We start from the raw sequence: 25,664 nt of genomic DNA, 5'->3' as shown, positions 1-25,664 counted from the left end.
ACCTTGTTGGCTTGTTCGAGGATACTAACTTGTGTGCCATTCACGCAAAACGAGTTACAATCATGCCTAAAGACATCCAGTTGGCAAGAAGAATTCGTGGGGAACGTGCCTAAGCATCTTACCAAACAAAAAACGGCTATTTTTATAGCCACACATCCATAAAGAATATTACGGCTAGCTTTTTATATCAAACTTTGTCCTGCTTTCTGTTTAAATTTTATGCTACATAAAAATTTTATGCTACATAAAGTTTGACAATGTTAAAAATATGAAGGGCAAGAAAAGTAAAACCAAGAAAATAAGAAATTTAAAAACGAAAATACTTAAACTTAGGGAATCTAATCTTAAATTTACTCTTTTTTAACTGTTTAAGTGACTTAAACAAGTTTAACTTTGTACCAAGATAATGTTTTTTTGTAAATGTGTGGCTATAAAAATAGCCGTTTGTTAATGTAATAGCCAGATACACACAAACTATTTTTTTGCGGTCTTCTTTGCTGCCTTTTTGGGAGTCTTTTTGACCTTCTTTGCTGCAGGTTTTTTAGCAACAGGCTTCTTTGTGGGTTTCTTAGCTGCTGGTTTCTTAGCCGAGGCTTTCTTTGTGGCAGGCTTCTTTGCTGCTTTCTTTGGCGTGCTCTTCTTTGCTGGCTTCTTTTTTGGTGTACTTTTCTTTGCAGTAGGCTTCTTTGCCGTTGGCTTTTTTGCTGCGGCCTTTTTCTTAGGTTTTTCTTTTTTTACCTGACCTAGCTTGAATGATCCAGAAGCACCAGTGCCTTTAGTTTGAATCAAATCGCCTGATGTTACTCCTCGTTTAAGAGCCATTTTCAGATGATGATCTGAGTTTTCAGCAACTTTGTAATTTGCATGAATATATTTTGTAATAGCTTGGCGAGATGAACCACCGCGTTCCTTTAGGGTAGCGATAGCAGCCTTGATCATGTCCGCATATTTAGGGTGATCAGCTGTCTTCTTTGCAGCAGGTTTCTTCTTGGGTGCGATTTTCTTTGGAGAAGCTGCTTCACTCATTTTTAATGTTTTCTTACAACAATCCAACGATAAACGATGCTTGTTATCACAGTAGAAGTATACTAAACATTACCGTGTAAATGAGATATAATTTAAGACGGTGCGAATTATGCGGACGTAAAAGTACCACTCCCGGGAATTGATTTGGCGCGAAAACAGAAATGTGTGTTTCTGTACATCGTATAATGTCCGTTTTGGGTGCCGCGACTATGCGAAAGCATGTTAATTTTTATTTGTAGTACGACGCAATAGTCTGCAAGAGAAGCTGCTGGAGTTTGAGGTCTTCAGCATTACATCTAGTCTGTTAATTTGGGCTTCTTCCGCGCTCGTGTTAGGATTTTCATAAAGCGTTCTTTGGTTTGCGTTGCGTATGTCGGCCTACATCATCGACACGGCCTGTTTCCGGCTATTAGGAGCAATTCATATATTGGGCACTGCGTTTCGACTTTTTTATTAGACCACAGTAAAAAAATTCACTCACAGAAGTCCCTTTCTTTCATGGCTACAAACACGAAGAATTCTTTCGTAAGTAAAACGAATGCACAAGCCAAAATAACGATGGGGCGAAGTCATAAGCATGGCCCTGTGGCCCAATGGATAAGGCATCTGACTACGAATCAGGGGATTCCAGGTTCGACTCCTGGCAGGGTCGCACTGTCGCATTTCGGCTGCATGGTCTACTGTGTAACGCGCGCGCACGTTCTGGCGTAATGCGTTGATAAACGGAATGTACGCAGACATATTGGAAAGTAATATCACGCACTTAGTATCGTCGCCTTTGTTAGCATTCATGTAAGTTACCATCCACTCGCTACAGTCGCTCTCCATCCTACGGCTAAATCAACAGCCGTGATTTTTACTATGTCGCCGTCCATCCGTACGCGGTGACAGTTGTAAGCTTTACAGTAACGTGACATGCTCCACAAGCAGTTACGGTGTGTGGACGATGCCTATCATGGCAACGCTTTTTCTTTATCGCTTTTCTGCCTAATGGCTAAGATCAAGTGTAGTATCTGTTCTTATCAGTTTAATATCTGGTAGGCCATTCTCTGAATGGTCAGTATAATAATCTGATTTTTGGCCTTGGGTCATGGAGGTGGATTCATTCACGCCGTGACCACGGGTTGCCTTGGTGTTGCACTATTACCGATGGCGGCCCACATAAGCAAAAAAAGAATAATAGCAGTCCTCTTTCCGACGGCACTCTGCATAGTCTACGGCGGGAACAAAACGCGTACACTGGGGGAGAATACAGCCTATGCCCCGCAACACGGCAGTTTATAACACACTCAAGCCACAAGCATTAACAAACTTTGAAGGGTACCCTCATGCTACGGTGCAGTTCCAACTCATACTTACCTGACGGGGAAGTAAAGACTGATCAATGAGGGGTTTTCTTCCAGAGTGAGGCTCTTGCATTGCACTACGCTTGGGCTGACCTCTGCGATTACTGCAAACGTCAGTAACTCGACCGTACAATTTCTGGTAGTGGGGGCCTGCGTCCGCGCTCGCCCCCTCCTTAAGTCAAAATGAATGAGCTTAGAATAGTTGCGCGGCCAAATGTCGGTGGTGACTTAAACGCTAAGGTAAAACCTCGCTTGGCTGTTACGAAACGTGATTGCGATAAAAGTCCTCGGAAGGCGGCGGAATTTTATTTTATTTGCCATTCCGTCAGGGTTATTGGATGATCGGCAATAGATCGAGTTTGTATGCATTTGAAAGCTCTTTTTTCTCGTACTATTACCTGAAAATGTCGTAGGAAAATGTCATAGGAAACACTTTCAACAACCGCCACGTTCCTTAATTGTTATAACAAGAAATATATCACAGCGCCATTGAAATGAAAAGGCAACAAATGAAAATGAAAAGCCTACGACACCGGGAGTTCCCAGGCGGTCCCCCATCCAAGTACTATCCCGGCCCGACGATGCTTAACTTCCGTGATCTGACGAGAACGGGTGTGTTCATCGTGGTATGGCCGTAGACATTAGTAGGGGCAAATACGTGCAATTTATTTTGACGTTGTGATCAAATTTTTTTATTTAATTTCTTTGAGTTACTGACCTCTGCGATTACTGCAAACGTCAGTAACTCGACCGTACAATTTATGGTAGTGGGGACCTGCGTCCGCGCTCGCCCCCTCCTTAAGTCAAAATGAATGAGCTTAGAATAGTTGCGCGGCCAAATGTCGGTGGTGACTTAAACGCTAAGGTAAAACCTCGCTTGGCTGTTACGAAACGTGATTGCGATATAAGTCCTCGGAAGGCGGCGGAATTTTATTTTTTTTGCCATTCCGTCAGGGTTATTGGATGATCGGCAATAGATCGAGTTTGTATGCATTTGAAAGCTCTTTTTTCTCGTACTATCACCTGAAAATGTCGTAGGAAAATGTCATAGGAAACACTTTCAACAACCGCCACGTTCCTTAATTGTTATAACAAGAAATATATCACAGCGCCATTGAAATGAAAAGGCAACAAATGAAAATGAAAAGCCTACGACACCGGGAGTTCCCAGGCGGTCCCCCATCCAAGTACTATCCCGGCCCGACGATGCTTAACTTCCGTGATCAGACGAGAACGGGTGTGTTCATCGTGGTATGGCCGTAGACATTAGTAGGGGCAAATACGTGCAATTTATTTTGACGTTGTGATCAAATTTTTCTATTTAATTTCTTTGAGTTACTGACCTCTGCGATTACTGCAAACGTCAGTAACTCGACCGTACAATTTCTGGTAGTGGGGGCCTGCGTCCGCGCTCGCCCCCTCCTTAAGTCAAATTGAATGAGCTTAGAATAGTTGCGCGGCCAAATGTCGGTGGTGACTTAAACGCTAAGGTAAAACCTCGCTTGGCTGTTACGAAACGTGATTGCGATATAAGTCCTCGGAAGGCGGCGGAATTTTATTTTATTTGCCATTCCGTCAGGGTTATTGGATGATCGGCAATGGATCGAGTTTGTATGCATTTGAAAGCTCTTTTTTCTCGTACTATCACCTGAAAATGTCGTAGGAAAATGTCATAGGAAACACTTTCAACAACCGCCACGTTCCTTAATTGTTATAACAAGAAATATATCACAGCGCCATTGAAATGAAAAGGCAACAAATGAAAATGAAAAGCCTACGACACCGGGAGTTCCCAGGCGGTCCCCCATCCAAGTACTATCCCGGCCCGACGATGCTTAACTTCCGTGATCAGACGAGAACGGGTGTGTTCATCGTGGTATGGCCATAGACATTAGTAGTGGCAAATACGTGCAATTTATTTTGACGTTGTAATCAAATTTTTTTATTTAATTTCTTTGAGTTACTGACCTCTGCGATTACTGCAAACGTCAGTAACTCGACCGTACAATTTCTGGTAGTGGGGGCCTGCGTCGGCGCTCGCCCCCTTCTTAAGTCAAAATGAATGAGCTTAGAATAGTTGCGCGGCCAAATGTCGGTGGTGACTTAAACGCTAAGGTAAAACCTCGCTTGGCTGTTACGAAACGTGATTGCGATATAAGTCCTCGGAAGGCGGCGGAATTTTATTTTATTTTCCATTCCGTCAGGGTTATTGGATGATCGGCAATAGATCGAGTTTGTATGCATTTGAAAGCTCTTTTTTCTCGTACTATCACCTGAAAATGTCGTAGGAAAATGTCATAGGAAACACTTTCAACAACCGCCACGTTCCTTAATTGTTATAACAAGAAATATATCACAGCGCCATTGAAATGAAAAGGCAACAAATGAAAATGAAAAGCCTACGACACCGGGAGTTCCCAGGCGGTCCCCCATCCAAGTACTATCCCGGCCCGACGATGCTTAACTTCCCTGATCAGACGAGAACGGGTGTGTTCATCGTGGTATGGCCGTAGACATTAGTAGGGGCAAATACGTGCAATTTATTTTGACGCTGTGATCAAATGTTTTTATTTAATTTCTTTGAGTTACTGACCTCTGCGATTACTGCAAACGTCAGTAACTTGACCGTACAATTTCTGGAAGTGGGGGCCTGCGTCCGCGCTCGCCCCCTCCTTAAGTCAAAATGAATGAGCTTAGAATAGTTGCGCGGCCAAATGTCGGTGGTGACTTAAACGCTAAGGTAAAACCTCGCTTGGCTGTTACGAAACGTGATTGCGATATAAGTCCTCGGAAGGCGGCGGAATTTTATTTTATTTGCCATTCCGTCAGGGTTATTGGATGATCGGCAATAGATCGAGTTTGTATGCATTTGAAAGCTCTTTTTTCTCGTACTATCACCTGAAAATGTCGTAGGAAAATGTCATAGGAAACACTTTCAACAACCGCCACGTTCCTTAATTGTTATAACAAGAAATATATCACAGCGCCATTGAAATGAAAAGGCAACAAATGAAAATGAAAAGCCTACGACACCGGGAGTTCCCAGGCGGTCCCCCATCCAAGTACTATCCCGGCCCGACGATGCTTAACTTCCGTGATCAGACGAGAACGGGTGTGTTCATCGTGGTATGGCCGTAGACATTAGTTGGGGCAAATACGTGCAATTTATTTTGATGTTGTGATCAAATTTTTCTATTTAATTTCTTTGAGTTACTGACCTCTGCGATTACTGCAAACGTCAGTAACTCGACCGTACAATTTCTGGTAGTGGGGGCCTGCGTCCGCGCTCGCCCCCTCCTTAAGTCAAAATGAATGAGCTTAGAATAGTTGCGCGGCCAAATGTCGGTGGTGACTTAAACGCTAAGGTAAAACCTCGCTTGGCTGTTACGAAACGTGATTGCGATATAAGTCCTCGGAAGGCGGCGGAATTTTATTTTATTTGCCATTCCGTCAGGGTTATTGGATGATCGGCAATAGATCGAGTTTGTATGCATTTGAAAGCTCTTTTTTCTCGTACTGTTACCTGAAAATGTCGTAGGAAAATGTCATAGGAAACACTTTCAACAACCGCCACGTTCCTTAATTGTTATAACAAGAAATATATCACAGCGCCATTGAAATGAAAAGGCAACAAATGAAAATGAAAAGCCTACGACACCGGGAGTTCCCAGGCGGTCCCCCGTCCAAGTACTATCCCGGCCCGACGATGCTTAACTTCCGTGATCAGACGAGAACGGGTGTGTTCATCGTGGTATGGCCATAGACATTAGTAGGGGCAAATACGTGCAATTTATTTTGACGTTGTGATCAAATTTTTTTATTTAATTTCTTTGAGTTACTGACCTCTGCGATTACTGCAAACGTCAGTAACTCGACCGTACAATTTCTGGTAGTGGGGGCCTGCGTCCGCGCTCGCCCCCTCCTTAAGTCAAAATGAATGAGCTTAGAATAGTTGCGCGGCCAAATGTCGGTGGTGACTTAAACGCTAAGGTAAAACCTCGCTTGGCTGTTACGAAACGTGATTGCGATATAAGTCCTCGGAAGGCGGCGGAATTTTATTTTATTTGCCATTCCGTCAGGGTTATTGGATGATCGGCAATAGATCGAGTTTGTATGCATTTGAAAGCTCTTTTTTCTCGTACTATCACCTAAAAATGTCGTAGGAAAATGTCATAGGAAACACTTTCAACAACCGCCACGTTCCTTAGTTGTTATAACAAAAAATATATCACAGCGCCATTGAAATGAAAAGGCAACAAATGAAAATGAAAAGCCTACGACACCGGGAGTTCCCAGGCGGTCCCCCATCCAAGTACTATCCCGGCCCGACGATGCTTAACTTCCGTGATCAGACGAGAACGGGTGTGTTCAGCGTGGTATGGCCATAGACATTAGTAGGGGCAAATACGTGCAATTTATTTTGACGTTGTGATCAAATTTTTTTATTTAATTTCTTTGAGTTACTGACCTCTGCGATTACTGCAAACGTCAGTAACTCGACCGTACAATTTCTGGTAGTGGGGGCCTGCGTCCGCGCTCGCCCCCTCCTTAAGTCAAAATGAATGAGCTTAGAATAGTTGCGCGGCCAAATGTCGGTGGTGACTTAAACGCTAAGGTAAAACCTCGCTTGGCTGTTACGAAACGTGATTGCGATATAAGTCCTCGGAAGGCGGCGGAATTTTATTTTATTTGCCATTCCGTCAGGGTTATTGGATGATCGTCAATAGATCGAGTTTGTATGCATTTGAAAGCTCTTTTTTCTCGTACTATCACCTGAAAATGTCGTAGGAAAATGTCATAGGAAACACTTTCAACCACCGCCACGTTCCTTAATTGTTATAACAAGAAATATATCACAGCGCCATTGAAATGAAAAGGCAACAAATGAAAATGAAAAGCCTACGACACCGGGAGTTCCCAGGCGGTCCCCCATCCAAGTACTATCCCGGCCCGACGATGCTTAACTTCCGTGATCAGACGAGAACGGGTGTGTTCATCGTGGTATGGCCATAGACATTAGTAGTGGCAAATACGTGCAATTTATTTTGACGTTGTAATCAAATTTTTTTATTTAATTTCTTTGAGTTACTGACCTCTGCGATTACTGCAAACGTCAGTAACTCGACCGTACAATTTCTGGTAGTGGGGGCCTGCGTCCACGCTCGCCCCCACCTTAAGTCAAAATGAATGAGCTTAGAATTGTTGCGCGGCCAAATGTCGGTGGTGACTTAAACGCTAAGGTAAAACCTCGCTTGGCTGTTACGAAACGTGATTGCGATATAAGTCCTCGGAAGGCGGCGGAATTTTATTTTATTTGCCATTCCGTCAGGGTTATTGGACGATCGGCAATAGATCGAGTTTGTATGCATTTGAAAGCTCTTTTTTCTCGTACTATCACCTGAAAATGTCGTAGGAAAATGTCATAGGAAACACTTTCAACAACCGCCACGTTCCTTAACTGTTATAACAAGAAATATATCACAGCGCCATTGAAATGAAAAGGCAACAAATGAAAATGAAAAGCCTACGACACCGGGAGTTCCCAGGCGGTCCCCCATCCAAGTACTATCCCGGCCCGACGATGCTTAACTTCCGCGATCAGACGAGAACGGGTGTGTTCATCGAGGTATGGCCGTAGACATTAGTAGGGGCAAATACGTGCAATTTATTTTGACGTTGTGATCAAATTTTTTTATTTAATTTCTTTGAGTTACTGACCTCTGCGATTACTGCAAACGTCAGTAACTCGACCGTACAATTTCTGGTAGTGGGGGCCTGCGTCCGCGCTCGCCCCCTCCTTAAGTCAAAATGAATGAGCTTAGAATAGTTGCGCGGCCAAATGTCGGTGGTGACTTAAACGCTAAGGTAAAACCTTGCTTGGCTGTTACGAAACGTGATTGCGATATAAGTCCTCGGAAGGCGGCGGAATTTTATTTTATTTGCCATTCCGTCAGGGTTATTGGAAGATCGGCAATAGATCGAGTTTGTATGCATTTGAAAGCTCCTTTTTCTCGTACTATCACCTGAAAATGTCGTAGGAAAATGTCATAGGAAACACTTTCAACAACCGCCACGTTCCTTAATTGTTATAACAAGAAATATATCACAGCGCCATTGAAATGAAAAGGCAACAAATGAAAATGAAAAGCCTACGACACCGGGAGTTCCCAGGCGGTCCCCCATCCAAGTACTATCCCGGCCCGACGATGCTTAACTTCCGTGATCAGACGAGAACGGGTGTGTTCATCGTGGTATGGCCATAGACATTAGTAGTGGCAAATACGTGCAATTTATTTTGACGTTGTGATCAAATTTTTTTATTTAATTTCTTTGAGTTACTGACCTCTGCGATTACTGCAAACGTCAGTAACTCGACCGTACAATTTCTGGTAGTGGGGGCCTGCGTCCACGCTCGCCCCCTCCTTAAGTCAAAATGAATGAGCTTAGAATTGTTGCGCGGCCAAATGTCGGTGGTGACTTAAACGCTAAGGTAAAACCTCGCTTGGCTGTTACGAAACGTGATTGCGATATAAGTCCTCGGAAGGCGGCGGAATTTTATTTTATTTGCCATTCCGTCAGGGTTATTGGACGATCGGCAATAGATCGAGTTTGTATGCATTTGAAAGCTTTTTTTTCTCGTACTATCACCTGAAAATGTCGTAGGAAAATGTCATAGGAAACACTTTCAACAACCGCCACGTTCCTTAACTGTTATAACAAGAAATATATCACAGCGCCATTGAAATGAAAAGGCAACAAATGAAAATGAAAAGCCTACGACACCGGGAGTTCCCAGGCGGTCCCCCATCCAAGTACTATCCCGGCCCGACGATGTTTAACTTCCGTGATCAGACGAGAACGGGTGTGTTCATCGTGGTATGGCCGTAGACATTAGTAGGGGCAAATACGTGCAATTTATTTTGACGTTGTGATCAAATTTTTTTATTTAATTTCTTTGAGTTACTGACCTCTGCGATTACTGCAAACGTCAGTAACTCGACCGTACAATTTCTGGTAGTGGGGGCCTGCGTCCGCGCTCGCCCCCTCCTTAAGTCAAAATGAATGAGCTTAGAATAGTTGCGCGGCCAAATGTCGGTGGTGACTTAAACGCTAAGGTAAAACCTCGCTTGGCTGTTACGAAACGTGATTGCGATATAAGTCCTCGGAAGGCGGCGGAATTTTATTTTATTTGCCATTCCGTCAGGGTTATTGGATGATCGGCAATAGATCGAGTTTGTATGCATTTGAAAGCTCTTTTTTCTCGTACTATCACCTGAAAATGTCGTAGGAAAATGTCATAGGAAACACTTTCAACAACCGCCACGTTCCTTAATTGTTATAACAAGAAATATATCCCAGCGCCATTGAAATGAAAAGGCAACAAATGAAAATGAAAAGCCTACGACACCGGGAGTTCCCAGGCGGTCCCCCATCCAAGTACTATCCCGGCCCGACGATGCTTAACTTCCGTGATCAGACGAGAACGGGTGTGTTCATCGTGGTATGGCCGTAGACATTAGTAGGGGCAAATACGTGCAATTTATTTTGACGTTGTGATCAAATTTTTTTATTTAATTTCTTTGAGTTACTGACCTCTGCGATTACTGCAAACGTCAGTAACTCGACCGTACAATTTCTGGTAGTGGGGGCCTGCGTCCGCGCTCGCCCCCTCCTTAAGTCAAAATGAATGAGCTTAGAATAGTTGCGCGGCCAAATGTCGGTGGTGACTAAAACGCTAAGGTAAAACCTCGCTTGGCTGTTACGAAACGTGATTGCGATATAAGTCCTCGGAAGGCGGCGGAATTTTATTTTATTTGCCATTCCGTCAGGGTTATTGGATGATCGGCAATAGATCGAGTTTGTATGCATTTGAAAGCTCTTTTTTCTCGTACTATCACCTGAAAATGTCGTAGGAAAATGTCATAGGAAACACTTTCAACAACCGCCACGTTCCTTAATTGTTATAACAGGAAATATATCACAGCGCCATTGAAACGAAAAGGCAACAAATGAAAATGAAAAGCCTACGACACCGGGAGTTCCCAGGCGGTCCCCCATCCAAGTACTATCCCGGCCCGACGATGCTTAACTTCCGTGATCAGACGAGAACGGGTGTGTTCATCGTGGTATGGCCGTAGACATTAGTAGGGGCAAATACGTGCAATTTATTTTGACGTTGTGATCAAATTTTTTTATTTAATTGCTTTGAGTTACTGACCTCTGCGATTACTGCAAACGTCAGTAACTCGACCGTACAATTTCTGGTAGTGGGGGCCTGCGTCCGCGCTCGCCCCCTCCTTAAGTCAAAATGAATGAGCTTAGAATAGTTGCGCGGCCAAATGTCGGTGGTGACTTAAACGCTAAGGTAAAACCTCGCTTGGCTGTTACGAAACGTGATTGCGATATAAGTCCTCGCAAGGCGGCGGAATTTTATTTTATTTGCCATTCCGTCAGGGTTATTGGATGATCGGCAATAGATCGAGTTTGTATGCATTTGAAAGCTCTTTTTTCTCGTACTATCACCTGAAAATGTCGTAGGAAAATGTCATAGAAAACACTTTCAACAACCGCCACGTTCCTTAATTGTTATAGCAAGAAATATAACACAGCGCCATTGAAATGAAAAGGCAACAAATGAAAATGAAAAGCCTACGACACCGGGAGTTCCCAGGCGGTCCCCCATCCAAGTACTATGCCGGCCCGACGATGCTTAACTTCCGTGATCAGACGAGAACGGGTGTGTTCATCGTGGTATGGCCGTAGACATTAGTAGGGGCAAATACGTGCAATTTATTTTGACGTTGTGATCAAATTTTTTTATTTAATTTCTTTGAGTTACTGACCTCTGCAATTACTGCAAACGTCAGTAACTCGACCGTACATCTTCTGGTAGTGGGGGCCTGCGTCCGCGCTCGCCCCCTCCTTAAGTCAAAATGAATGAGCTTAGAATAGTTGCGCGGCCAAATGTCGGTGGTGACTTAAGCGCTAAGGTAAAACCTCGCTTGGCTGTTACGAAACGTGATTGCGATATAAGTCTTCGGAAGGCGGCGGAATTTTATTTTATTTGCCATTCCGTCAGGGTTATTGGATGATCGGCAATAGATCGAGTTTGTATGCATTTGAAAGCTCTTTTTTCTCGTACTATCACCTGAAAATGTCGTAGGAAAATGTCATAGGAAATACTTTCAACAACCGCCACGTTCCTTAATTGTTATAACAAGAAATATATCACAGCGCCATTGAAATGAAAAGGCAACAAATGAAAATGAAAAGCCTACGACACCGGGAGTTCCCAGGCGGGCCCATCCAAGTACTATCCCGGCCCGACGATGCTTAACTTCCGTGATCAGACGAGAACGGGTGTGTTCATCGTGGTATGGCCGTAGACATTAGTAGGGGCAAATACGTGCAATTTATTTTGACGTTGTGATCAAATTTTTTTATTTAATTTCTTTGAGTTACTGACCTCTGCGATTACTGCAAACGTCAGTAACTCGACCGTACAATTTCTGGTAGTGGGGGCCTGCGTCCGCGCTCGCCCCCTCCTTAAGTCAAAATGAATGAGCTTAGAATAGTTGCGCGGCCAAATGTCGGTGGTGACTTAAACGCTAAGGTAAAACCTCGCTTGGCTGTTACGAAACGTGATTGCGATATAAGTCCTCGGAAGGCGGCGGAATTTTATTTTATTTGCCATTCCGTCAGGGTTATTGGACGATCGGCAATAGATCGAGTTTGTATGCATTTGAAAGCTCTTTTTTCTCGTACTATCACCTGAAAATGTCGTAGGAAAATGTCATAGGAAACACTTTCAACAACCGCCACGTTCCTTAACTGTTATAACAAGAAATATATCACAGCGCCATTGAAATGAAAAGGCAACAAATGAAAATGAAAAGCCTACGACACCGGGAGTTCCCAGGCGGTCCCCCATCCAAGTACTATCCCGGCCCGACGATGTTTTACTTCCGTGATCAGACGAGAACGGGTGTGTTCATCGTGGTATGGCCGTAGACATTAGTAGGGGCAAATACGTGCAATTTATTTTGACGTTGTGATCAAATTTTTTTATTTAATTTCTTTGAGTTACTGACCTCTGCGATTACTGCAAACGTCAGTAACTCGACCGTACAATTTCTGGTAGTGGGGGCCTGCGTCCGCGCTCGCCCCCTCCTTAAGTCAAAATGAATGAGCTTAGAATAGTTGCGCGGCCAAATGTCGGTGGTGACTTAAACGCTAAGGTAAAACCTCGCTTGGCTGTTACGAAACGTGATTGCGATATAAGTCCTCGGAAGGCGGCGGAATTTTATTTTATTTGCCATTCCGTCAGGGTTATTGGATGATCGGCAATAGATCGAGTTTGTATGCATTTGAAAGCTCTTTTTTCTCGTACTATGACCTGAAAATGTCGTAGGAAAATGTCATAGGAAACACTTTCAACAACCGCCACGTTCCTTAATTGTTATAACAAGAAATATATCACAGCGCCATTGAAATGAAAAGGCAACAAATGAAAATGAAAAGCCTACGACACCGGGAGTTCCCAGGCGGTCCCCCAACCAAGTACTATCCCGGCCAGACGATGCTTAACTTCCGTGATCAGACGAGAACGGGTGTGTTCATCGTGGTATGGCCATAGACATTAGTAGGGGCAAATACGTGCAATTTATTTTGACGTTGTGATCAAATTTTTTTATTTAATTTCTTTGAGTTACTGACCTCTGCGATTACTGCAAACGTCAGTAACTCGACCGTACAATTTCTGGTAGTGGGGGCCTGCGTCCGCGCTCGCCCCCTCCTTAAGTCAAAATGAATGAGCTTAGAATAGTTGCGCGGCCAAATGTCGGTGGTGACTTAAACGCTAAGGTAAAACCTCGCTTGGCTGTTACGAAACGTGATTGCGATATAAGTCCTCGGAAGGCGGCGGAATTTTATTTTATTTGCCATTCCGTCAGGGTTATTGGATGATCGGCAATAGATCGAGTTTGTATGCATTTCAAAGCTCTTTTTTCTCGTACTATCACCTGAAAATGTCGTAGGAAAATGTCATACGAAACACTTTCAACAACCGCCACGTTCCTTAATTGTTATAACAAGAAATATATCACAGCGCCATTGAAATGAAAAGGCAACAATAGAAAATGAAATGCCTACGACACCGGGAGTTCCCAGGCGGTCCCCCATCCAAGTACTATCCCGGCCCGACGATGCTTAACTTCCGTGATCAGACGAGAACGGGTGTGTTCATCGTGGTATGGCCGTAGACATTAGTAGGGGCAAATACGTGCAATTTATTTTGACGTTGTGATCAAATTTTTTATTAAATTTCTTTGAGTTACTGACCTCTACGATTACTGCAAACGTTAGTAACTCGACCGTACAATTTCTGGTAGTGGGGGCCTGCGTCCGCGCTCGCCCCCTCCTTAAGACAAAATGAATGAGCTTAGAATAGTTGCGCGGACAAATGTCGGTGGTGTCTTAAACGCTAAGGTAAAACCTCGCTTGGCTGTTACAAAACGTGATTGCGATATAAGTCCTCGGAAGGCGGCGGACTTTTATTTTATTTGCCATTCCGTCAGGGTTATTGGATGATCGGCAATAGATCGAGTTTGTATGCATTTGAAAGCTCTTTTTTCTCGTACTATCACCTGAAAATGTCGTAGGAAAATGTCATAGGAAACACTTTCAACAACCGCCACGTTCCTTAATTGTTATAACAAGAAATATATCCCAGCGCCATTGAAATGAAAAGGCAACAAATGAAAATGAAAAGCCTACGACACCGGGAGTTCCCAGGCGGTCCCCCATCCAAGTACTATCCCGGCCCGACGATGCTTAACTTCCGTGATCAGACGAGAACGGGTGTGTTCATCGTGGTATGGCCGTAGACATTAGTAGGGGCAAATACGTGCAATTTATTTTGACGTTGTGATCAAATTTTTTTATTTAATTTCTTTGAGTTACTGACCTCTGCGATTACTGCAAACGTCAGTAACTCGACCGTACAATTTCTGGTAGTGGGGGCCTGCGTCCGCGCTCGCCCCCTCCTTAAGTCAAAATGAATGAGCTTAGAATAGTTGCGCGGCCAAATGTCGGTGGTGACTAAAACGCTAAGGTAAAACCTCGCTTGGCTGTTACGAAACGTGATTGCGATATAAGTCCTCGGAAGGCGGCGGAATTTTATTTTATTTGCCATTCCGTCAGGGTTATTGGATGATCGGCAATAGATCGAGTTTGTATGCATTTGAAAGCTCTTTTTTCTCGTACTATCACCTGAAAATGTCGTAGGAAAATGTCATAGGAAACACTTTCAACAACCGCCACGTTCCTTAATTGTTATAACAGGAAATATATCACAGCGCCATTGAAATGAAAAGGCAACAAATGAAAATGAAAAGCCTACGACACCGGGAGTTCCCAGGCGGTCCCCCATCCAAGTACTATCCCGGCCCGACGATGCTTAACTTCCGTGATCAGACGAGAACGGGTGTGTTCATCGTGGTATGGCCGTAGACATTAGTAGGGGCAAATACGTGCAATTTATTTTGACGTTGTGATCAAATTTTTTTATTTAATTGCTTTGAGTTACTGACCTCTGCGATTACTGCAAACGTCAGTAACTCGACCGTACAATTTCTGGTAGTGGGGGCCTGCGTCCGCGCTCGCCCCCTCCTTAAGTCAAAATGAATGAGCTTAGAATAGTTGCGCGGCCAAATGTCGGTGGTGACTTAAACGCTAAGGTAAAACTTCGCTTGGCTGTTACGAAACGTGATTGCGATATAAGTCCTCGCAAGGCGGCGGAATTTTATTTTATTTGCCATTCCGTCAGGGTTATTGGATGATCGGCAATAGATCGAGTTTGTATGCATTTGAAAGCTCTTTTTTCTCGTACTATCACCTGAAAATGTCGTAGGAAAATGTCATAGAAAACACTTTCAACAACCGCCACGTTCCTTAATTGTTATAGCAAGAAATATAACACAGCGCCATTGAAATGAAAAGGCAACAAATGAAAATGAAAAGCCTACGACACCGGGAGTTCCCAGGCGGTCCCCCATCCAAGTACTATGCCGGCCCGACGATGCTTAACTTCCGTGATCAGACGAGAACGGGTGTGTTCATCGTGGTATGGCCGTAGACATTAGTAGGGGCAAATACGTGCAATTTATTTTGACGTTGTGATCAAATTTTTTTATTTAATTTCTTTGAGTTACTGACCTCTGCAATTACTGCAAACGTCAGTAACTCGACCGTACATCTTCTGGTAGTGGGGGCCTGCGTCCGCGCTCGCCCCCTCCTTAAGTCAAAATGAATGAGCTTAGAATAGTTGCGCGGCCAAATGTCGGTGGTGACTTAAACGCTAAGGTAAAACCTCGCTTGGCTGTTACGAAACGTGATTGCGATATAAGTCTTCGGAAGGCGGCGGAATTTTATTTTATTTGCCATTCCGTCAGGGTTATTGGATGATCGGCAATAGATCGAGTTTGTATGCATTTGAAAGCTCTTTTTTCTCGTACTATCACCTGAAAATGTCGTAGGAAAATGTCATAGGAAATACTTTCAACAACCGCCACGTTCCTTAATTGTTATAACAAGAAATATATCACAGCGCCATTGAAATGAAAAGGCAACAAATGAAAATGAAAAGCCTACGACACCGGGAGTTCCCAGGCGGGCCCATCCAAGTACTATCCCGGCCCGACGATGCTTAACTTCCGTGATCAGACGAGAACGGGTGTGTTCATCGTGGTATGGCCGTAGACATTAGTAGGGGCAAATACGTGCAATTTATTTTGACGTTGTGATCAAATTTTTTTATTTAATTTCTTTGAGTTACTGACCTCTGCGATTACTGCAAACGTCAGTAACTCGACCGTACAATTTCTGGTAGTGGGGGCCTGCGTCCGCGCTCGCCCCCTCCTTAAGTCAAAATGAATGAGCTTAGAATAGTTGCGCGGCCAAATGTCGGTGGTGACTTAAACGCTAAGGTAAAACCTCGCTTGGCTGTTACGAAACGTGATTGCGATATAAGTCCTCGGAAGGCGGCGGAATTTTATTTTATTTGCCATTCCGTCAGGGTTATTGGATGATCGGCAATAGATCGAGTTTGTATGCATTTGAAAGCTCTTTTTTCTCGTACTATCACCTGAAAATGTCGTAGGAAAATGTCACAGAAAACACTTTCAACAACCGCCACGTTCCCTAATTGTTATAACAAGAAATATAACACAGCGCCATTGAAATGAAAAGGCAACAAATAAAAATGAAAAGCCTACGACACCGGGAGTTCCCAGGCGGTCCCCCATCCAAGTACTATGCCGGCCCGACGATGCTTAACTTTCGTGATCAGACGAGAACGGGTGTGTTCATCGTGGTATGGCCGTAGACATTAGTAGGGGCAAATACGTGCAATTTATTTTGACGTTGTGATCAAATTTTTTTATTTAATTTCTTTGAGTTACTGACCTCTGCGATTACTGCAAACGTCAGTAACTCGACCGTACATCTTCTGGTAGTGGGGGCCTGCGTCCGCGCTCGCCCCCTCCTTAAGTCAAAATGAATGAGCTTAGAATAGTTGCGCGGCCAAATGTCGGTGGTGACTTAAACGCTAAGGTAAAACCTCGCTTGGCTGCTACGAAACGTGATTGCGATATAAGTCTTCGGAAGGCGGCGGAATTTTATTTTATTTGCCATTCCGTCAGGGTTATTGGATGATCGGCAATAGATCGAGTTTGTATGCATTTGAAAGCTTTTCTTTCTCGTACTATCACCTGAAAATGTCGTAGGAAAATGTCATAGGAAACACTTTCAACAACCGCCACGTTCCTTAATTGTTATAACAAGAAATATATCACAGCGCCATTGAAATGAAAAGGCAACAAATGAAAATGAAAAGCCTACGACACCGGGAGTTTCCAGGCGGGCCCATCCAAGTACTATCCCGGCCCGACGATGCTTAACTTCCGTGATCAGACGAGAACGGGTGTGTTCATCGTGGTATGGCCGTAGACATTAGTAGGGGCAAATACGTGCAATTTATTTTGACGTTGTGATCAAATTTTTTTATTTAATTTCTTTGAGTTACTGACCTCTGCGATTACTGCAAACGTCAGTAACTCGACCGTACAATTTCTGGTAGTGGGGGCCTGCGTCCGCGCTCGCCCCCTCCTTAAGTCAAAATGAATGAGCTTAGAATAGTTGCGCGGCCAAATGTCGGTGGTGACTTAAACGCTAAGGTAAAACCTCGCTTGGCTGTTACGAAACGTGATTGCTATATAAGTCCTCGGAAGGCGGCGGAATTTTATTTTATTTGCCATTCCGTCAGGGTTATTGGATGATCGGCAATAGATCGAGTTTGTATGCATTTGAAAGCTCTTTTTTCTCGTACTATCACCTGAAAATGTCGTAGGAAAATGTCATAGGAAACACTTTCAACAACCGCCACGTTCCTTAATTGTTATAACAAGAAATATATCACAGCGCCATTGAAATGAAAAGGCAACAAATGAAAATGAAAAGCCTACGACACCGGGAGTTACCAGGCGGTCCCCCATCCAAGTACTATCCCGGCCCGACGATGCTTAACTTCCGTGATCAGACGAGAACGGGTGTGTTCATCGTGGTATGGCCGTAGACATTAGTAGGCGCAAACACGTGCAATTTATTTTGACGTTGTGATCAAATTTTTTTATTTAATTTTTTTGAGTTACTGACCTCTGCGATTACTGCAAACGTCAGTAACTCGACCGTACAATTTCTGGTAGTGGGGGCCTGCGTCCGCGCTCGCCCCCTCCTTAAGTCAAAATGAATGAACTTAGAATAGTTGCGCGGCCAAATGTCGGTGGTGACTTAAACGCTAAGGTAAAACCTCGCTTGGCTGTTACGAAACGTGATTGCGATATAAGTCCTCGGAAGGCGGCGGAATTTTATTTTATTTGCCATTCCGTCAGGGTTATTGGATGATCGGCAATAGATCGAGTTTGTATGCATTTGAAAGCTCTTTTTTCTCGTACTATCACCTGAAAATGTCGTAGGAAAATGTCATAGGAAACACTTTCAACAACCGCCACGTTCCTTAATTGTTATAACAAGAAATATATCACAGCGCCATTGAAATGAAAAGGCAACAAATGAAAATGAAAATCCTACGACACCGGGAGTTCCCAGGCGGTCCCCCATCCAAGTACTATCCCCGCCCGACGATGCTTAACTTCCGTGATCAGACGAGAACGGGTGTGTTCATCGTGGTATGGCCGTAGACATTAGTAGGGGCAAATACGTGCAATTTATTTTGACGTTGTGATCAAATTTTTTTATTTAATTTCTTTGAGTTACTGACCTCTGCGATTACTGCAAACGTCAGTAACTCGACCGTACAATTTCTGGTAGTGGGGGCCTGCGTCCGCGCTCGCCCCCTCCTTAAGTCAAAATGAATGAGCTTAGAATAGTTGCGCGGCCAAATGTCGGTGGTGACTTAAACGCTAAGGTAAAACCTCGCTTGGCTGTTACGAAACGTGATTGCGATATAAGTCCTCGGAAGGCGGCGGAATTTTATTTTATTTGCCATTCCGTCAGGGTTATTGGATGATCGGCAATAGATCGAGTTTGTATGCATTTGAAAGCTCTTTTTTCTCGTACTATCACCTGAAAATGTCGTAGGAAAATGTCATAGGAAACACTTTCAACAACCGCCACGTTCCTTAATTGTTATAACAAGAAATATATCACAGCGTCATTGAAATGAAAAGGCAACAAATGAAAATGAAAAGCCTACGACACCGGGAGTTCCCAGGCTGTCCCCCATCCAAGTACTATCCCGGCCCGACGATGCTTAACTTCCGTGATCAGACAAGAACGGGTGTGTTCATCGTGGTATGGCCGTAGACATTAGTAGGGGCAAATACGTGCAATTTATTTTGACGTTGTGATCAAATTTTTTTATTTAATTTCTTTGAGTTACTGACCTCTGCGATTACTGCAAACGTCAGTAACTCGACCGTACAATTTCTGGTAGTGGGGGCCTGCGTCCGCGCTCGCCCCCTCCTTAAGTCAAAATGAATGAGCTTAGAATAGTTGCGCGGCCAAATGTCGGTGGTGACTTAAACGCTAAGGTAAAACCTCGCTTGGCTGTTACGAAACGTGATTGCGATATAAGTCCTCGGAAGGCGGCGGAATTTTATTTTATTTGCCATTCCGTCAGGGTTATTGGATGATCGGCAATAGATCGAGTTTGTATGCATTTGAAAACTCTTTTTTCACGTACTATCACCTGAAAATGTCGTAGGAAAATGTCATAGGAAACACTTTCAACAACCGCCACGTTCCTTAATTGTTATTACAAGAAATATATCACAGCGCCATTGAAATGAAAAGGCAACAAATGAAAATGAAAAGCCTACGACACCGGGAGTTCCCAGGCGGTCCCCCATCCAAGTACTATCCCGGCCCGACGATGCTTAACTTCCGTGATCAGACGAGAACGGGTGTGTTCATCGTGGTATGGCCGTAGACATTAGTAGGGGCAAATACGTGCAATTTATTTTGACGTTGTGATCAAATTTTTTTATTTAATTTCTTTGAGTTACTGACCTCTGCGATTACTGCAAACGTCAGTAACTCCACCGTACAATTTCTGGTAGTGGGGGCCTGCGTCCGCGCTCGCCCCCTCCTTAAGTCAAAATGAATGAGCTTAGAATAGTTGCGCGGCCAAATGTCGGTGGTGACTTAAACGCTAAGGTAAAACCTCGCTTGGCTGTTACGAAACGTGATTGCGATATAAGTCCTCGGAAGGCGGCGGAATTTTATTTTATTTGCCCTTCCGTCAGGGTTATTGGATGATCGGCAATAGATCGAGTTTGTATGCATTTGAAAGCTCTTTTTTCTCGTACTATCACCTGAAAATGTCGTAGGAAAATGTCATAGGAAACACTTTCAACAACCGCCACGTTCCTTAATTGTTATAACAAGAAATATATCACAGCGCCATTGAAATGAAAAGGCAACAAATGAAAATGAAAAGCCTACGACACCGGGAGTTCCCAGGCGGTCCATCATCCAAGTACTATCCCGGCCCGACGATGGTTAACTTCCGTGATCAGACGAGAACGGGTGTGTTCATCGTGGTATGGCCGTAGACATTAGTAGGGGCAAATACGTGCAATTTATTTTGACGTTGTGATCAAATTTTTTTATTTAATTTCTTTGAGTTACTGACCTCTGCAATTACTGCAAACGTCAGTAACTCGACCGTACAATTTCTGGTAGCGGGGGCCTGCGTCTGCGCTCGCCCCCTCCTTAAGTCAAAATGAATGAGCTTAGAATAGTTGCGCGGCCAAATGTCGGTGGTGACTTAAACGCTAAGGTAAAACCTCGCTTGGCTGTTACGAAACGTGATTGCAATATAAGTCCTCGGAAGGCGGCGGAATTTTATATTATTTGCCATTCCGTCAGGGTTATTGGATGATCGGCAATAGATCGAGTTTGTATGCATTTGAAAGCTCTTTTTTCTCGTACTATCACCTGAAAATGTCGTAGGAAAATGTCATAGGAAACACTTTCAACAACCGCCACGTTCCTTAATTGTTATAACAAGAAATATATCACAGCGCCATTGAAATGAAAAGGCAACAAATGAAAATGAAAAGCCTACGACACCGGGAGTTCCCAGGCGGTCCCCCATCCAAGTACTATCCCGGCCCGGCGATGCTTGACTTCCGTAATCAGACGGGAACGGGTGTGTTCATCGTGGTATGGCCGTAGACATTAGTAGGGGCAAATACGTGCAATTTATTTTGACGTTGTGATCAAATTTTTTTATTTAATTTCTTTGAGTTACTGACCTCTGCGATTACTGCAAACGTCAGTAACTCGACCGTACAATTTCTGGTAGTGGGGGCCTGCGTCCGCGCTCGCCCCCTCCTTAAGTCAAAATGAATGAGCTTAGAATAGTTGCGCAGCCAAATGTCGGTGGTGACTTAAACGCTAAGGTAAAACCTCGCTTGGCTGTTACGAAACGTGATTGCGATATAAGTCCTCGGAAGGCGGCGGAATTTTATTTTATTTGCCATTCCGTCAGGGTTATTGGATGATCGGCAATAGATCGAGTTTGTATGCATTTGAAAGCTCTTTTTTCTCGTACTATCACCTGAAAATGTCGTAGGAAAATGTCATAGGAAACACTTTCAACAACCGCCACGTTCCTTAATTGTTATAACAAGAAATATATCACAGCGCCATTGAAATGAAAAGGCAACAAATGAAAATGAAAAGCCTACGACACCGGGAGTTCCCAGGCGGTCCCCCATCCAAGTACTATCCCGGCCCGACGATGCTTAACTTCCGTGATCAGACGAGAACGGGTGTGTTCATCGTGGTATGGCCGTAGACATTAGTAGGGGCAAATACGTGCAATTTATTTTGACGTTGTGATCAAATTTTTTTATTTAATTTCTTTGTGTTACTGACCTCTGCGATTACTGCAAACGTCAGTAACTCGACCGTACAATTTCTGGTAGTGGGGGCCTGCGTCCGCGCTCGCCCCCTCCTTAAGTCAAAATGAATGAGCTTAGAATAGTTGCGCAGCTAAATGTCGGTGGTGACTTAAACGCTAAGGTAAAACCTCGCTTGGCTGTTACGAAACGTGATTGCGATATAAGTCCTCGGAAGGCGGCGGAATTTTATTTTATTTGCCATTCCGTCAGGGTTATTGGATGATCGGCAATAGATCGAGTTTGTATGCATTTGAAAGCTCTTTTTTCTCGTACTATCACCTGAAAATGTCGTAGGAAAATGTCATAGGAAACACTTTCAACAACCGCCACGTTCCTTAATTGTTACAACAAGAAATATATCACAGCGCCATTGAAATGAAAAGGCAACAAATGAAAATGAAAAGCCTACGACACCGGGAGTTCCCAGGCGGTCCCCCATCCAAGTACTATCCCGGCCCGACGATGCTTAACTTCCGTGATCAGACGAGAACGGGTGTGTTCATCGTGGTATGGCCGTAGACATTAGTAGGGGCAAATACGTGCAATTTATTTTGACGTTGTGATCAAATTTTTTTATTTAATATCTTTGAGTTACTGACCTCTGCGATTACTGCAAACGTCAGTAACTCGACCGTACAATTTCTGGTAGTGGGGGCCTGCGTCCGCGCTCGCCCCCTCCTTAAGTCAAAATGAATGAGCTTAGAATAGTTGCGCGGCCAAATGTCGGTGGTGACTTAAACGCTAAGGTAAAACCTCGCTTGGCTGTTACGAAACGTGATTGCGATATAAGTCCTCGGAAGGCGGCGGAATTTTATTTTATTTGCCATTCCGTCAGGGTTATTGGATGATCGGCAATAGATCGAGTTTGTATGCATTTGAAAGCTCTTTTTTCTCGTACTATCACCTGAAAATGTCGTAGGAAAATGTCATAAGAAACACTTTCAACAACCGCCACGTTCCTTAATTGTTATAACAAGAAATATAACACAGCGCCATTGAAATGAAAAGGCAACAAATGAAAATGAAAAGCCTACGACACCGGGAGTTCCCAGGCGGTCCCCCATCCAAGTACTATCACGACCCGACGATGCTTAACTTCCGTGATCAGACAAGAACGGGTGTGTTCATCGTGGTATGGCCGTAGACATTAGTAGGGGCAAATACGTGCAATTTATTTTGACGTTGTGATCAAATTTTTTTATTTAATTTCTTTGAGTTACTGACCTCTGCGATTACTGCAAACGTCAGTAACTCGACCGTACAATTTCTGGTAGTGGGGGCCTGCGTCCGCGCTCGCCCCCTCCTTAAGTCAAAATGAATGAGCTTAGAATAGTTGCGCGGCCAAATGTCCGTGGTGACTTAAACGCTAAGGTAAAACCTCGCTTGGCTGTTACAAAACGTGATTGCGATATAAGTCCTCGGAAGGCGGCGGAATTTTATTTTATTTGCCATTCCGTCAGGGTTATTGGATGATCGGCAATAGATCGAGTTTGTATGCATTTGAAAGCTCTTTTTTCTCGTACTATCACCTGAAAATGTCGTAGGAAAATGTCATAGGAAACACTTTCAACAACCGCCACGTTCCTTAATTGTTATAACAAGAAATATATCACAGCGCCATTGAAATGAAAAGGCAACAAATGAAAATGAAAAGCCTACGACACCGGGAGTTCCCAGGCGGTCCCCCATCCAAGTACTATCCCGGCCCGACGATGCTTAACTTCCGTGATCAGACGAGAACGGGTGTGTTCATCGTGGTATGGCCGTAGACATTAGTAGGGGCAAATACGTGCAATTTGTTTTGACGTTGTGATCAAATTTTTTTATTTAATTTCTTTGAGTTACTGACCTCTGCGATTACTGCAAACGTCAGTAACTCGACCGTACAATTTCTGGTAGTGGGGGCCTGCGTCCGCGTTCGCCCCCTCCTTAAGTCAAAATGAATGAGCTTAGAATAGTTGCGCGGCCAAATGTCCGTGGTGACTTAAACGCTAAGGTAAAACCTCGCTTGGCTGTTACAAAACGTGATTGCGATATAAGTCCTCGGAAGGCGGCGGAATTTTATTTTATTTGCCATTCCGTCAGGGTTATTGGATGATCGGCAATAGATCGAGTTTGTATGCATTTGAAAGCTCTTTTTTCTCGTACTATCACCTGAAAATGTCGTAGGAAAATGTCATAGGAAACACTTTCAACAACCGCCACGTTCCTTAATTGTTATAACAAGAAATATATCACAGCGCCATTGAAATGAAAAGGCAACAAATGAAAATGAAAAGCCTGCGACACCGGGAGTTCCCAGGCGGTCCCCCATCCAAGTACTATCCCGGCCCGACGATGCTTAACTTCCGTGATCAGACGAGAACGGGTGTGTTCATCGTGGTATGGCCGTAGACATTAGTAGGGGCAAATTCGTGCAATTTATTTTGACGTTGTGATCAAATTTTTTTATTTAATTTCTTTGAGTTACTGACCTCTGCGATTACTGCAAACGTCAGTAACTCGACCGTACAATTTCTGGTAGTGGGGGCCTGCGTCCACGCTCGCCCCCTCCTTAAGTCAAAATGAATGAGTTTAGAATAGTTGCGCGGCCAAATGTCGGTGGTGACTTAAACGCTAAGGTAAAACCTCGCTTGGCTGTTACAAAACGTGATTGCGATATAAGTCCTCGGAAGGCGGCGGAATTTTATTTTATTTGCCATTCCGTCAGGGTTATTGGATGATCGGCAATAGATCGAGTTTGTATGCATTTGAAAGCTCTTTTTTCTCGTACTATCACCTGAAAATGTCGTAGGAAAATGTCATAGGAAACACTTTCAACAACCGCCACGTTCCTTAATTGTTATAACAAGAAATATATCACAGCGCCATTGAAATGAAAAGGCAACAAATGAAAATGAAAAGCCTGCGACACCGGGAGTTCCCAGGCGGTCCCCCATCCAAGTACTATCCCGGCCCGACGATGCTTAACTTCCGTGATCAGACGAGAACGGGTGTGTTCATCGTGGTATGGCCGTAGACATTAGTATGGGCAAATACGTGCAATTTATTTTGACGTTGTGATCAAATTTTTTTATTTAATTTCTTTGAGTTACTGACCTCTGCGATTACTGCAAACGTCAGTAACTCGACCGTACAATTTCTGGTAGTGGGGGCCTGCGTCCGCGCTCGCCCCCTCCTTAAGTCAAAATGAATGAGCTTAGAATAGTTGCGCGGCCAAATGTCGGTGGTGACTTAAACGCTAAGGTAAAACCTCGCTTGGCTGTTACGAAACGTGATTGCGATATAAGTCCTCGGAAGGCGGCGGAATTTTATTTTATTTGCCATTCCGTCAGGGTTATTGGATGATCGGCAATAGATCGAGTTTGTATGCATTTGAAAGCTCTTTTTTCTCGTACTATCACCTGAAAATGTCGTAGGAAAATGTCATAGGAAACACTTTCAACAACCGCCACGTTCCTTAATTGTTATAACAAGAAATATATCACAGCGCCATTGAAATGAAAAGGCAACAAATGAAAATGAAAAGCCTACGACACCGGGAGTTCCCAGGCGGTCCCCCATCCAAGTACTATCCCGGCCCGACGATGCTTAACTTCCGTGATCAGACGAGAACGGGTGTGTTCATCGTGGTATGGCCGTAGACATTAGTAGGGGCAAATACGTGCAATTTATTTTGACGTTGTGATCAAATTTTTTTATTTAATTTCTTTGAGTTACTGACCTCTGCGATTACTGCAAACGTCAGTAACTCGACCGTACAATTTCTGGTAGTGGGGGCCTGCGTCCGTGCTCGCCCCCTCCT

The 25,664-nt window shown here is 43.9% G+C and overlaps 1 protein-coding gene and 40 non-coding genes across 41 annotated transcripts; 3 read left to right on the top strand and 38 right to left on the bottom strand.

The window, feature by feature from the left end:
* Positions 1 to 80: 80 nt before the first annotated feature.
* LOC130656959 (histone H1-delta-like) lies at positions 81 to 2,136 on the bottom strand. Its single transcript, XM_057459903.1, has one exon. The coding sequence runs from the start codon at positions 1,024 to 1,026 to the stop codon at positions 475 to 477; it is 552 nt and encodes a 183-aa protein (XP_057315886.1). The 5' UTR covers positions 1,027 to 2,136; the 3' UTR covers positions 81 to 474.
* On the top strand, positions 1,606 to 1,678 carry Trnar-acg (transfer RNA arginine (anticodon ACG)). The gene has a single exon. It is a non-coding gene; the product is annotated as a tRNA-Arg (tRNA).
* On the top strand, positions 2,001 to 2,192 carry LOC130661513 (U2 spliceosomal RNA). Its single transcript, XR_008988705.1, has one exon. It is a non-coding gene; the product is annotated as a U2 spliceosomal RNA (small nuclear RNA).
* Positions 2,193 to 2,377: 185 nt separating this feature from the next.
* On the top strand, positions 2,378 to 2,543 carry LOC130660435 (U1 spliceosomal RNA). The gene has a single exon (XR_008987634.1). It is a non-coding gene; the product is annotated as a U1 spliceosomal RNA (small nuclear RNA).
* Positions 2,544 to 2,893: 350 nt separating this feature from the next.
* On the bottom strand, positions 2,894 to 3,012 carry LOC130661055 (5S ribosomal RNA). Its single transcript, XR_008988250.1, has one exon. It is a non-coding gene; the product is annotated as a 5S ribosomal RNA (ribosomal RNA).
* A 506-nt stretch (positions 3,013 to 3,518) lies between these two features.
* LOC130658710 (5S ribosomal RNA) lies at positions 3,519 to 3,637 on the bottom strand. Its single transcript, XR_008985922.1, has one exon. It is a non-coding gene; the product is annotated as a 5S ribosomal RNA (ribosomal RNA).
* Positions 3,638 to 4,143: 506 nt separating this feature from the next.
* On the bottom strand, positions 4,144 to 4,262 carry LOC130658820 (5S ribosomal RNA). Its single transcript, XR_008986032.1, has one exon. It is a non-coding gene; the product is annotated as a 5S ribosomal RNA (ribosomal RNA).
* Positions 4,263 to 4,768: 506 nt separating this feature from the next.
* Positions 4,769 to 4,887, bottom strand: LOC130659260 (5S ribosomal RNA). The gene has a single exon (XR_008986471.1). It is a non-coding gene; the product is annotated as a 5S ribosomal RNA (ribosomal RNA).
* A 506-nt stretch (positions 4,888 to 5,393) lies between these two features.
* LOC130658709 (5S ribosomal RNA) lies at positions 5,394 to 5,512 on the bottom strand. Its single transcript, XR_008985921.1, has one exon. It is a non-coding gene; the product is annotated as a 5S ribosomal RNA (ribosomal RNA).
* A 506-nt stretch (positions 5,513 to 6,018) lies between these two features.
* LOC130659086 (5S ribosomal RNA) lies at positions 6,019 to 6,137 on the bottom strand. Its single transcript, XR_008986297.1, has one exon. It is a non-coding gene; the product is annotated as a 5S ribosomal RNA (ribosomal RNA).
* Positions 6,138 to 6,643: 506 nt separating this feature from the next.
* Positions 6,644 to 6,762, bottom strand: LOC130659170 (5S ribosomal RNA). Its single transcript, XR_008986382.1, has one exon. It is a non-coding gene; the product is annotated as a 5S ribosomal RNA (ribosomal RNA).
* A 506-nt stretch (positions 6,763 to 7,268) lies between these two features.
* LOC130658819 (5S ribosomal RNA) lies at positions 7,269 to 7,387 on the bottom strand. The gene has a single exon (XR_008986031.1). It is a non-coding gene; the product is annotated as a 5S ribosomal RNA (ribosomal RNA).
* A 506-nt stretch (positions 7,388 to 7,893) lies between these two features.
* LOC130658955 (5S ribosomal RNA) lies at positions 7,894 to 8,012 on the bottom strand. Its single transcript, XR_008986168.1, has one exon. It is a non-coding gene; the product is annotated as a 5S ribosomal RNA (ribosomal RNA).
* Positions 8,013 to 8,518: 506 nt separating this feature from the next.
* LOC130658816 (5S ribosomal RNA) lies at positions 8,519 to 8,637 on the bottom strand. The gene has a single exon (XR_008986029.1). It is a non-coding gene; the product is annotated as a 5S ribosomal RNA (ribosomal RNA).
* A 506-nt stretch (positions 8,638 to 9,143) lies between these two features.
* LOC130658824 (5S ribosomal RNA) lies at positions 9,144 to 9,262 on the bottom strand. Its single transcript, XR_008986037.1, has one exon. It is a non-coding gene; the product is annotated as a 5S ribosomal RNA (ribosomal RNA).
* Positions 9,263 to 9,768: 506 nt separating this feature from the next.
* Positions 9,769 to 9,887, bottom strand: LOC130658706 (5S ribosomal RNA). The gene has a single exon (XR_008985919.1). It is a non-coding gene; the product is annotated as a 5S ribosomal RNA (ribosomal RNA).
* Positions 9,888 to 10,393: 506 nt separating this feature from the next.
* Positions 10,394 to 10,512, bottom strand: LOC130658705 (5S ribosomal RNA). The gene has a single exon (XR_008985918.1). It is a non-coding gene; the product is annotated as a 5S ribosomal RNA (ribosomal RNA).
* Positions 10,513 to 11,018: 506 nt separating this feature from the next.
* On the bottom strand, positions 11,019 to 11,137 carry LOC130658994 (5S ribosomal RNA). The gene has a single exon (XR_008986206.1). It is a non-coding gene; the product is annotated as a 5S ribosomal RNA (ribosomal RNA).
* A 506-nt stretch (positions 11,138 to 11,643) lies between these two features.
* LOC130659306 (5S ribosomal RNA) lies at positions 11,644 to 11,760 on the bottom strand. Its single transcript, XR_008986517.1, has one exon. It is a non-coding gene; the product is annotated as a 5S ribosomal RNA (ribosomal RNA).
* Positions 11,761 to 12,266: 506 nt separating this feature from the next.
* Positions 12,267 to 12,385, bottom strand: LOC130659040 (5S ribosomal RNA). The gene has a single exon (XR_008986251.1). It is a non-coding gene; the product is annotated as a 5S ribosomal RNA (ribosomal RNA).
* A 506-nt stretch (positions 12,386 to 12,891) lies between these two features.
* LOC130659327 (5S ribosomal RNA) lies at positions 12,892 to 13,010 on the bottom strand. The gene has a single exon (XR_008986538.1). It is a non-coding gene; the product is annotated as a 5S ribosomal RNA (ribosomal RNA).
* Positions 13,011 to 13,516: 506 nt separating this feature from the next.
* LOC130658790 (5S ribosomal RNA) lies at positions 13,517 to 13,635 on the bottom strand. The gene has a single exon (XR_008986003.1). It is a non-coding gene; the product is annotated as a 5S ribosomal RNA (ribosomal RNA).
* A 505-nt stretch (positions 13,636 to 14,140) lies between these two features.
* On the bottom strand, positions 14,141 to 14,259 carry LOC130658704 (5S ribosomal RNA). Its single transcript, XR_008985917.1, has one exon. It is a non-coding gene; the product is annotated as a 5S ribosomal RNA (ribosomal RNA).
* Positions 14,260 to 14,765: 506 nt separating this feature from the next.
* LOC130658703 (5S ribosomal RNA) lies at positions 14,766 to 14,884 on the bottom strand. Its single transcript, XR_008985916.1, has one exon. It is a non-coding gene; the product is annotated as a 5S ribosomal RNA (ribosomal RNA).
* A 506-nt stretch (positions 14,885 to 15,390) lies between these two features.
* Positions 15,391 to 15,509, bottom strand: LOC130658993 (5S ribosomal RNA). The gene has a single exon (XR_008986205.1). It is a non-coding gene; the product is annotated as a 5S ribosomal RNA (ribosomal RNA).
* A 506-nt stretch (positions 15,510 to 16,015) lies between these two features.
* LOC130659305 (5S ribosomal RNA) lies at positions 16,016 to 16,132 on the bottom strand. Its single transcript, XR_008986516.1, has one exon. It is a non-coding gene; the product is annotated as a 5S ribosomal RNA (ribosomal RNA).
* Positions 16,133 to 16,638: 506 nt separating this feature from the next.
* On the bottom strand, positions 16,639 to 16,757 carry LOC130659241 (5S ribosomal RNA). The gene has a single exon (XR_008986452.1). It is a non-coding gene; the product is annotated as a 5S ribosomal RNA (ribosomal RNA).
* A 506-nt stretch (positions 16,758 to 17,263) lies between these two features.
* LOC130659405 (5S ribosomal RNA) lies at positions 17,264 to 17,380 on the bottom strand. The gene has a single exon (XR_008986616.1). It is a non-coding gene; the product is annotated as a 5S ribosomal RNA (ribosomal RNA).
* A 506-nt stretch (positions 17,381 to 17,886) lies between these two features.
* LOC130659153 (5S ribosomal RNA) lies at positions 17,887 to 18,005 on the bottom strand. Its single transcript, XR_008986364.1, has one exon. It is a non-coding gene; the product is annotated as a 5S ribosomal RNA (ribosomal RNA).
* Positions 18,006 to 18,511: 506 nt separating this feature from the next.
* LOC130659324 (5S ribosomal RNA) lies at positions 18,512 to 18,630 on the bottom strand. The gene has a single exon (XR_008986536.1). It is a non-coding gene; the product is annotated as a 5S ribosomal RNA (ribosomal RNA).
* Positions 18,631 to 19,136: 506 nt separating this feature from the next.
* Positions 19,137 to 19,255, bottom strand: LOC130659384 (5S ribosomal RNA). Its single transcript, XR_008986595.1, has one exon. It is a non-coding gene; the product is annotated as a 5S ribosomal RNA (ribosomal RNA).
* Positions 19,256 to 19,761: 506 nt separating this feature from the next.
* On the bottom strand, positions 19,762 to 19,880 carry LOC130658702 (5S ribosomal RNA). The gene has a single exon (XR_008985915.1). It is a non-coding gene; the product is annotated as a 5S ribosomal RNA (ribosomal RNA).
* Positions 19,881 to 20,386: 506 nt separating this feature from the next.
* Positions 20,387 to 20,505, bottom strand: LOC130659392 (5S ribosomal RNA). Its single transcript, XR_008986603.1, has one exon. It is a non-coding gene; the product is annotated as a 5S ribosomal RNA (ribosomal RNA).
* Positions 20,506 to 21,011: 506 nt separating this feature from the next.
* LOC130659114 (5S ribosomal RNA) lies at positions 21,012 to 21,130 on the bottom strand. The gene has a single exon (XR_008986326.1). It is a non-coding gene; the product is annotated as a 5S ribosomal RNA (ribosomal RNA).
* Positions 21,131 to 21,636: 506 nt separating this feature from the next.
* LOC130658701 (5S ribosomal RNA) lies at positions 21,637 to 21,755 on the bottom strand. Its single transcript, XR_008985913.1, has one exon. It is a non-coding gene; the product is annotated as a 5S ribosomal RNA (ribosomal RNA).
* Positions 21,756 to 22,261: 506 nt separating this feature from the next.
* Positions 22,262 to 22,380, bottom strand: LOC130658700 (5S ribosomal RNA). The gene has a single exon (XR_008985912.1). It is a non-coding gene; the product is annotated as a 5S ribosomal RNA (ribosomal RNA).
* Positions 22,381 to 22,886: 506 nt separating this feature from the next.
* On the bottom strand, positions 22,887 to 23,005 carry LOC130659411 (5S ribosomal RNA). Its single transcript, XR_008986623.1, has one exon. It is a non-coding gene; the product is annotated as a 5S ribosomal RNA (ribosomal RNA).
* A 506-nt stretch (positions 23,006 to 23,511) lies between these two features.
* Positions 23,512 to 23,630, bottom strand: LOC130658699 (5S ribosomal RNA). The gene has a single exon (XR_008985911.1). It is a non-coding gene; the product is annotated as a 5S ribosomal RNA (ribosomal RNA).
* A 506-nt stretch (positions 23,631 to 24,136) lies between these two features.
* LOC130659012 (5S ribosomal RNA) lies at positions 24,137 to 24,255 on the bottom strand. Its single transcript, XR_008986224.1, has one exon. It is a non-coding gene; the product is annotated as a 5S ribosomal RNA (ribosomal RNA).
* Positions 24,256 to 24,761: 506 nt separating this feature from the next.
* Positions 24,762 to 24,880, bottom strand: LOC130659011 (5S ribosomal RNA). Its single transcript, XR_008986223.1, has one exon. It is a non-coding gene; the product is annotated as a 5S ribosomal RNA (ribosomal RNA).
* A 506-nt stretch (positions 24,881 to 25,386) lies between these two features.
* On the bottom strand, positions 25,387 to 25,505 carry LOC130658698 (5S ribosomal RNA). Its single transcript, XR_008985910.1, has one exon. It is a non-coding gene; the product is annotated as a 5S ribosomal RNA (ribosomal RNA).
* Between the last annotated feature and the right edge of the window lie 159 nt (positions 25,506 to 25,664).

The sequence above is a fragment of the Hydractinia symbiolongicarpus genome, chromosome 9, assembly GCF_029227915.1.
Source record: "Hydractinia symbiolongicarpus strain clone_291-10 chromosome 9, HSymV2.1, whole genome shotgun sequence".
NCBI lineage: Eukaryota > Metazoa > Cnidaria > Hydrozoa > Anthoathecata > Hydractiniidae > Hydractinia > Hydractinia symbiolongicarpus.
This window is presented reverse-complemented; position numbering and strand designations above follow the sequence as displayed.